This window comes from Amblyomma mixtum, chromosome 7, assembly GCF_055824585.1.
Source record: "Amblyomma mixtum isolate Tamu chromosome 7, ASM5582458v1, whole genome shotgun sequence".
NCBI classification, from domain to species: domain Eukaryota; kingdom Metazoa; phylum Arthropoda; class Arachnida; order Ixodida; family Ixodidae; genus Amblyomma; species Amblyomma mixtum.
The window spans coordinates 21,605,845-21,614,071 of NC_143018.1; the positions used below are offsets into that span (position 1 = coordinate 21,605,845).

The 8,227-nt window shown below is 49.0% G+C and overlaps 1 protein-coding gene across 1 annotated transcript; it reads right to left on the bottom strand.

The window, feature by feature from the left end:
• Nucleotides 1-657: 657 nt before the first annotated feature.
• On the bottom strand, nucleotides 658-7,345 carry LOC149335214 (monoglyceride lipase-like). Its single transcript, XM_089553767.1, has 7 exons — nucleotides 7,076-7,345; nucleotides 5,639-5,751; nucleotides 4,721-4,857; nucleotides 4,454-4,564; nucleotides 2,727-2,900; nucleotides 1,812-1,943; nucleotides 658-867 (listed from the first exon to the last, which is right to left on the bottom strand). Exons 1-7 carry the CDS (start codon nucleotides 7,240-7,242, stop codon nucleotides 658-660), a joined length of 1,044 nt encoding a protein of 347 aa, XP_089409893.1. The 5' UTR covers nucleotides 7,243-7,345.
• Nucleotides 7,346-8,227: the final 882 nt, after the last annotated feature.

An 8,227-nucleotide genomic window follows, 5' to 3' on the forward strand; every position in this document is an offset into this window, starting at 1 on the left:
TTTAGAAGATCCCACCTTTCTTGCAGAAATGTCTGGCAATTATTGCATGAACGGAGACATGGACGCCGTATAAGGATAGATATTGCATCATATGCGTGCAAGATAATCTTGACAAACGATCAGCCTAGCAACGGCGAATTTGATTGCGCAACGCTTATCCAACGCGGTTGTATTACGGTCGAAAGGCCCCTCAAGGAATGTTAGGAGGGAGAACTTCGTAACCAGGAACTGACCTTGGTGTGCGTACGAAGAAGACGAAGCTGGCAGTGGCGCGGGGGCAGAGCCGTGGGCAAAGTGGCTATACATGGTCACCCGATAGTCACCATACGATCCAGAAAGAAAAAAAAATGCAATCAACATAGGTATATAGCAGGAACGCCCTGCCGGTGGTAATTTTTTTTATTGTTTTCTGCATATACGTACGAGTGTATGCTTTGTAATCAGCTTCACTGCAAGTTTGCCAAGCTGATCGGGGCCGTTGCCTCCATCGACGCGCCTCCAGAGTTTCAAGTGCCCAAGAACCGTGCTTTTGATTAACACCTCGAACACCAAAACAGCCGGGTGGGCGTAAGAGCGCCAGAGGAGGTCGCTCGAGCACTCAGATTTTAAGGAAGGAAAGGTCTACGGAATCGCTTGAATTTCCACGAGAAATGCACGTCATGCGCTCGAAGGCATCGCTCCCAGCACTTCACCGCTCCTCCGCTGGTAGAAAGAGCGGCCGCACGGTGGCGCCTCCTGCGAAGACGATGCCGACGGAGAAGGAAGGGCAGGGAGCCTCTCCGAGCACCAGTTCACGATGTCGCCCAGGACTCGCTGCCCGACCCCATCCGGCTCGTCCAAGAGGCAGTGGTAAGCCCCACTGTACATCTGTTTTACGGAGTAGACGCAATTAAAGGTTAACAACGCGGTGAGGTCAGCGCAGTTCCGTTCATCCTACAGATCGCCTCACACAGTTCTCAAAACGGCCATTTCGGTTTAGAAGAATTTCAGCATCTCACTTTGGAAGGTAAGACATACCCAGGGCAGCACGTAGTCTACCTATTGTCTGTGCTAAAGTCTATAATGAATGAATGAATGAATGAATGAATGAATGAATGAATGAATGAATGAATGAATGAATGAATGAATTCAGAAAACTTGTCTCAAGGCTTCATATATGGTAGTTGCGCGAAGCACACACACACAAGACAGGGTACGGGACGAGCGCTCGTCCCGTACCCTGTCTTGTGTTCGTCCCGTACCCTGCCTTTGTGTGCGTGTGCGCGTGTGCGCGTGTGTGCGTGTGTGTGTGTGATATAGTATGGCATGGCATGGTATGGCGTGGCGTAGTCTCGCCAGTTATGGTATGGTATGGTATGGTATGGTATGGTATGGTATGGTATGGTATGGTATGGTATGGTATGGTATGGTATGGTATGGTATGGTATGGTATGGTATGGTATGGTATGGTATGGTATGTGGGGTTTACGTCCAAAAGACCTCCTACTGAGTACTTTCCTCTAGACATTGACCCCGTTCAAAGGAATGAACACAATTTAAATTCAAATGAAGGAGCGCAAGGCCTAAGACAGGACCTGCAGTGGAGCTTCGGAGTAATTGGGGCCCCCTGGGTTCCTTTAACGTTCAATAAAATCACACAGTGCGCGATCGTTGTATTTCGCCCCAACCTAAATGCGGCCCCAGAGGCCGGGTTTCGATCCCGCGACCTCGAGTTGAGCAGCCGAAACGTCACAGCAGCAGCAGGCAGTGAGGTGGTTAATGACGAACCAATTAAGGAGACCAGCTTCGTGGAATGTTAGGGGCTCACACACCTTGATCGTTTTGTCGCCACTGCAAACCTTCTCGAAGAAGTCTCGAGACGCATCGGGGTCGCAGTTCTTGTCACCGGAGCCGTGCAGAATCAGAAGAGGAATTTTCACGGCATCCGCCCCGGCATGGGCGCTCTGCGGACAGCAAGACAAATATTGCCCCATTATTTCCCTCTCGTTGTTGGTTGGCACCAAGCAGTTACTACCACAACCTATTTGGTTGCAACGCGAAGTACACGTTTTATAATCTGCAAATGCTCCGTCAGTTAATGACTACAGTATTGTTGGAAGCATTGCAGAGACCGAAGGCTGATAGTTAATTTCCCTAATGAGCATCATAAGTGATAGAAACTTAAGAATAATATCCCACCGAAGATATTTGGAACTCCCAAGGATGTGCTCGTTTAACCCGAACGCATCCTATGTTCCCACAACCAGCTGTGCCTGAAAAATTGAGCGTTCCAGGGACGGCCTCAACATGTTACTTCTGTTGACCAGCAGCGGAGAGGTGATAGTTGATGCAGGAGCAAGGGAAGACGAAAAAAAAATATAAAGAGTGAGCGTTCGACGGCACGGATACGCGCACAGTCTCTCTTCTACGATTATGCAGTCGACAATTTGTAAATTTTTAACTTCTATTTCATATACTTCGCTCTTTCTACTTTTATCACGTGAGGTCATCGCATCGGCTGTGTGCGTAATTTTTCATCTTCCACAAAGCTGCACTAGTCTTCTGTCGTTAACGCAAGAAGTGTGCGGAAATACACTCAGACAGTACATGTATGCGCATAAGATTTAATAGGACGGTCACTTCAGCTGAATCTATTGGTTTTCTCCAGTTCTGAAACGTCCGAACAATGAATGTTGTACTTATTTTTTCTGCTGAAAGCCGGAGATCGACAAATTCAAGGGTCTTACCTTAAGTGCCTGTACCATGGCGGCCGCATAGCCGGCGCGCAGACTGCCGCTGTAGTTTAGCGGGTCGTTGTCCATCCGCTCTATGACCGCGGGGTCCCTGCAGGCCTTATAGGAGCCCACAGTGCCCAAGGGAAGGCAAGGCAGCAGGCGTCCAATGACGCGAACCAGGGCAATCTGGAACCACAAAGTCGACGGCAGCATAGAAGAAAACGATTTATACGTGTATCTAGACTTGTTAGAGCCACACTAAACGTGAAAGGCGAGGCGTGTTATGTTATGCAATGTTACGCTCCGTTATGTTGTATTATTCCATGTTATGTTGCGTTATGTTATGTTGAGTTGTTTTGTTCTATTGCGTTCTGTTGTGTTCTGTGCTGTTTGTGGTTTATGGTCTATGGAGGTTTAACGTCCCAAAGCGACTCAGGCTATGAGGGACGCCGTAGTGAAGGGCTCCGGAAATTTCGACCACCTGGGGTTCTTTAACGCGCACTGACATCGCACAGCCCCGCAGCGGTGGTTCAGTGGTTATGGCGCTCGGCTGCTGACCCGAAAAGACGCGGGTTCGATCCTGGCCGCGGCGGCCGAATTTCGATGGGGGCGAAATTCTAGAGGCCCGCGTACTGTACGATGTCAGTGCACGTTAAAGAACTCCGAAATTTCGCGAGCCATTCACTACGGCGTCCCTCATAGCCTGAGTCGCTTCGGGACGTTAAACCCCTATAAACCAAACCAAAACATCGCACAATACATGGGCCTCTAGAATTTCGCCTTCATCGAAATTCGACCGCTGCGGCCCGGATCGAACCCGCTGTTCTGTTACGTTCGGTTATGTCTCGTCAAGCGGCTATCAGAGATGCCGTATAGAGTAGGGCTCAACAACCATCTAGACCATCTGGGCTCATTTAAACTCACATCGCACAGCACGCGGGCGTCTTTGAATTTCGCATCCATCGAAACGCGGCCACCAAGGCAGGGATTCGATCCCATGTCCTTCGACTCAGCAGCCGGACGCCATATCTATAAAACACATCGCGGCGGGTAGTAATGGGAGCAAGCAGGGTTAAATCCGACCTGAAATTCTTACCTTCTCAGGACATCCGAGCTCAAGTTATTTACTCTCATTTTGCATTTACCAAAATGTCGTCTGCGTGGCCAGAAATAAACTATTTCTCCGCATCGGACCCCTAGCCACTTCTTCACAGCGGTTAGTAGAAGAGCCTCGTTTCAATCTTCGGCACTCCATCGTCCAAGAATTAAAAGCAAGTGCGCCAATATTTAATAATATGTGTGTTACGCCTATCTACAGCATGTATGTATGGAAAAGGTCAAAAATGCGTCAGTTAATTGGTGATTGGCTCTAACAGCGGGGGAATAGAGGGCGGGGTTGGGGGAGGGGAGGGTGGCAGTGGGTCGTGTTTTTTTACTTACGTCGGTCTCTTGAATTTCTAAGACAGTGAGGCAACAGTGGCTCCGGCGATCGTCAGCCATAAAAGCTTATAGCGACCTACTCCGCATCCTACGGACGTCTCACCTATGTAACAAGTTACGACAGTGCCACACGCTCTCAACTATGTTGCATTTGAGCTCCTTCCCTTCTCTACGCTTCTTTTTATTCTCCCTCCCATTTCCACCATAACAGTGTAGCTAGCCGAAACCCTCATTCTGAGTGCCCTCTGCGCCTTTCCCTTCCTTGCTATCCTTCTTTCCCTCTAAACAGCATGACCCACCTTGAACCAGGTGCCGTCCTTCTTGTCAGGTCCCAAGAAAGGCGCCACTAGAACCAGGCCCTCGAAATCCATCGGACGACGTTGAACCGCCAGGACGACGAGCAGACCGCCCTAGTAGTGAAAGCAGCAGGCGTCAGGAAAGAGCTTGCTTTAAACACCTTCTGAGTACAGATCGTCTGAGCACAGAGTTACTGTGGTCAGTTACTTATTCGGCCCGGCTAAAGGCAAGATGTCTGGGAGCTTCTGAGCTGTGCAGACTCGACTCACCATGGAGTGGCCCACGAGGTAGACAGGCTTTCCCGCGAACTTGTCCCGGACGGCGTCCACGTGAGTCAGGATATCGTCCACGTAGACGTCAGCGGACTTGACAGTCGCGCGGGGTCCCTTGCTTTTGCCATGGCCGACTGTGCGATAACATTAGCGCTGTTCCTTTGACTGTAGACGCGACAGTGTACAAGACAAAGCTTCACATAGCTGACCCGCTTCGTGTTAAAGGGACAAAGAGGTCTCCCACACCTAATTTTTGTTCCTATAATAAAAAAATCGATTGCATCATCCTTTATTGTGGCCATGTTATTTTTTTTCGGAAGCAAAAGACCCATTTATTGCTGACAAAATTGGATTTGAAATTTTTCCCGCCACTACATTCCAACTCCTGACGCCAAGATCGAAAGGGATTTCTGATCACAGTATGGAACTCAATAGCGATGTAGCTTAGCTAGTCATCACCGTGTTCTTGCTAAAAGTTAGAGGTCAGTTACGGGGCTTTCGATAGCACTTGCATAGAAAGGAACCTCTTCCCCACCCCGTCAGTACGTTTGGAGTCATATGAGTGCTTTAGCATAGCTGCGACATACTAGCGCAGACGTGTACCGAATTACTGTACTTTGGCTCCGAACTGACCGCTATCTGACCCCACCCCTTAAATGGAAGTGCACTGGAGGCATCCGGTATACGCCTATGCCTGCGCTCCCCCCCTGTGCTGAAACCCTCTATATTTTCTGACTCATACGTTATATTCTCTATGCTAAAACTCTGTATACCAAGTTGTAAGGGCAATGCATCACAAAAAAAAAAGCCTGACGCGTGAACGGAGAACCTATCGGGGCGTTTTCCATACGGCTAGGTGTTCATTCGGTCGACCGCGAAATATTCATCAGGTTGAATACTACGCCGCCGACTTGCCGTGGTCGTGGGCGAAGACGTAGCACCCGAGGGCCACCAGTTCCCGCGCCAGCAAGTCGTAGGTGGGGCCGTGGCAGTGCTCCCCGAAACCGTGAGCCAGAAACACCAGCGCCCTGTAAGGTTAATGCACGAGCTGATTCGGTCGGCTGCGCCATTGATCTCGATCCGCAATCAATGTACAAAGCTACAAGGGTGCAAGTCGAGTCGATTCTATCGCCCTCCTGTCTCCGCTCTACCTATTCGCATTTTAACATCGAATGTCTACCGTGGCTTATCGCATCGAAAACAACAAGTCTTGACGCAAAATGTCACGCGTTTAACCATCGCTATTCCAAAAATGAACTCGGATTGCTATCTCAGAGCGAATAGCGGTCCTTGGACAACGTAGGATGTGTAACAAAAGAGGAACAGTAAGCGGTGCATACGAAATATTCATTTGTCGGACCACTTTGAGGGCTCATTGTGATAGGTTTCACGCGTTGACGCGAGGGCTGAACGTTAAAAACTCTCAGCTCGTGGAAGACGCATGTAGTTTGAGCTTTGCACTCAGAAAACACTGTTGAAGGATACGACTTGACAACGATGACATAACACCAGCGCTGCACTAATAAAACGCCCCAAATTTCTTTTCACAGACGTCAGGATTCTTCTCACAGCTACTTAATGAATGGTACAGCTATCTCTTCTGTCTCCTTTTGAAATATTTAGGTGTACTTCCAGCGACATCAAATATTTTTCTCACATTATAAAGGTTACTAACGAGGCTAACCACACCAGTTCAACGTAACCTAGGTCATGCACCTCTTCCCGTGAAGCAACTAGCATACTTGGACCCCCACCAACATAACCTAATCGTTGCCACTCAGTTGACTCAAAACCGTGCAGTTAGATTAATCCTCTCTGGCTTCTCTCGCAGCATAAACATCAGTAATCTATAAGTTAAAGCCTGTCCTCCAAGCCTACAAGAGCGCCGCACGCTATATATTGTATACTTATTTGATAAATTCTATCAAGCCCTGTCACCTAGCAGGCGAGTCATCACGCGAATTCACCGGACTTCTAGCCGCATCAGCCGTACCATGGTCGTTTATCCGCCACATCCCTTAACGGCGACACATCTCAACTCCTTTTTTGAAAGGACAGTCAACGAGTTGAAAGATCTTCTCGCAGACGTCATCCTTCACTCCTCAAAAACGGGCCCATTGTGACTCTGGTGGTGCGGGCTGGGCAATTTCATTTCAATTTCTTTTTTCTTGCCCACTCTACTGTTTGGCTTCAAGACCATTATCGAACAAATTTTTTGGTAACCTTGTCTAACCCAGCCCTCATGCAAATTCCCGCATCCCTGTGGTTTTTGAGGTACTGTAAATTCCAGCTCTCGTGCTCATTCTTAACGGTCCGAACAAGCTAACTCAAGCTAAAGCCCTTACGGCACACCTCGGTTCTCCATCGGGCCTCCAGGACTTGCAGGAGATGCTGTGGCCGTCTCCGTTCTTGAAGGTGGCGCTGTCGTCAACCCGCACTTTTCGGGCAGACGCGGTTGTGGTGGCTGCGTTGGCCAGTGTGCTGGTTCGAGTCGACGCCTCCGCCGCTGGAGTGGCCATTCTCAAATGTCTCTCTTACGACGTAGTATCTTCGTCCACTACTGCACCTTCTTCTGCACGGCCCCCGCGCCCGCCGAGGCACGAGCGCCCCCGTTCGTCTTCCTCATCGTCAACGGCTCCGAAATGCGGTGCTACAACCAACAAACTCAGCCTCTCCCTGTTTCTCTTATATTGGTGCTGATATTCTTTCCAGGGTTTGCGTACCGGTTTCTTCAGTGACCAAATTTTGAGTGTGCGCGGCAGAGCTCTCGACCGTGAGGATGGGAATTTAACTCCCGGAAAACAATGAAGATCACTGATGCCTTTACGCTACCCGCCTGGCAGCAGAAGCTGCGCGACTATATCGTTGCTAGTCTTCCAGCTGCGACGCTTCCCCTCCCCGGACGCCTGCATGCGGACCCGGAGGGGCACGGGTCTTCTTCTGGCGGAAATAAAGTTTCTTCATCATCATCATTTACAAGAGCAAACTGCGTCATCGCCGTTGTCGGTGTTGTGGTGGTTGTTGGCCTCTTCGGACATAGCGCATACTCATCAGGTTAGTAGGGCTTGATGGTGGGTGCCAAAGAAATGAATGAAGTTACATCAAAGTAAGAAAGGTATTAAGCGTATATGGACGAGATTTAAATGAAAGTCAAGAAGTGAAGAAGGAAGAAAAGGCCGCAGAATGGTTTTGGAAGAAAAAAAAAACTTAGTAAAGCGAGACAGTGTCTGGAACCATTTCGAGTACTGTTAACGAGGGAATTTGCCGGTTGCAACAATGAAGTGAATACATTAATAAATAACACCGAAGGAGAGAAGAACCGGAACTGACAGAGTATGCCTCAACTTTGTGAGGGGTACCTCCAGATAATTGCTCCTCTGATGGGCGAACCGTCGGCAGGACAGTATATAATGCCCTAGAAATTGAACTTCCACGGACGTATCGCAAAGGTTTGTCGATTCATCCACGCATGATTCACAAAGTTTTCTCGAAATGAATCCACTT

Coding starts and splice junctions, on each gene's coding strand:
- LOC149335214 (XM_089553767.1), bottom strand. CDS start 7,242: ATGGCCACTCCAGCGGCGGAGGCGTCGACTCGAACCAGCACACTGGCC. Junction 1,944..2,726: donor CCATGGTACAGGCACTTAAG/GTAAGACCCTTG, acceptor TGCTGTCCGCAG/AGCGCCCATGCCGGGGCGGA. Junction 868..1,811: donor GTGGCGACAAAACGATCAAG/GTGTGTGAGCCC, acceptor TCCGTAAAACAG/ATGTACAGTGGGGCTTACCA.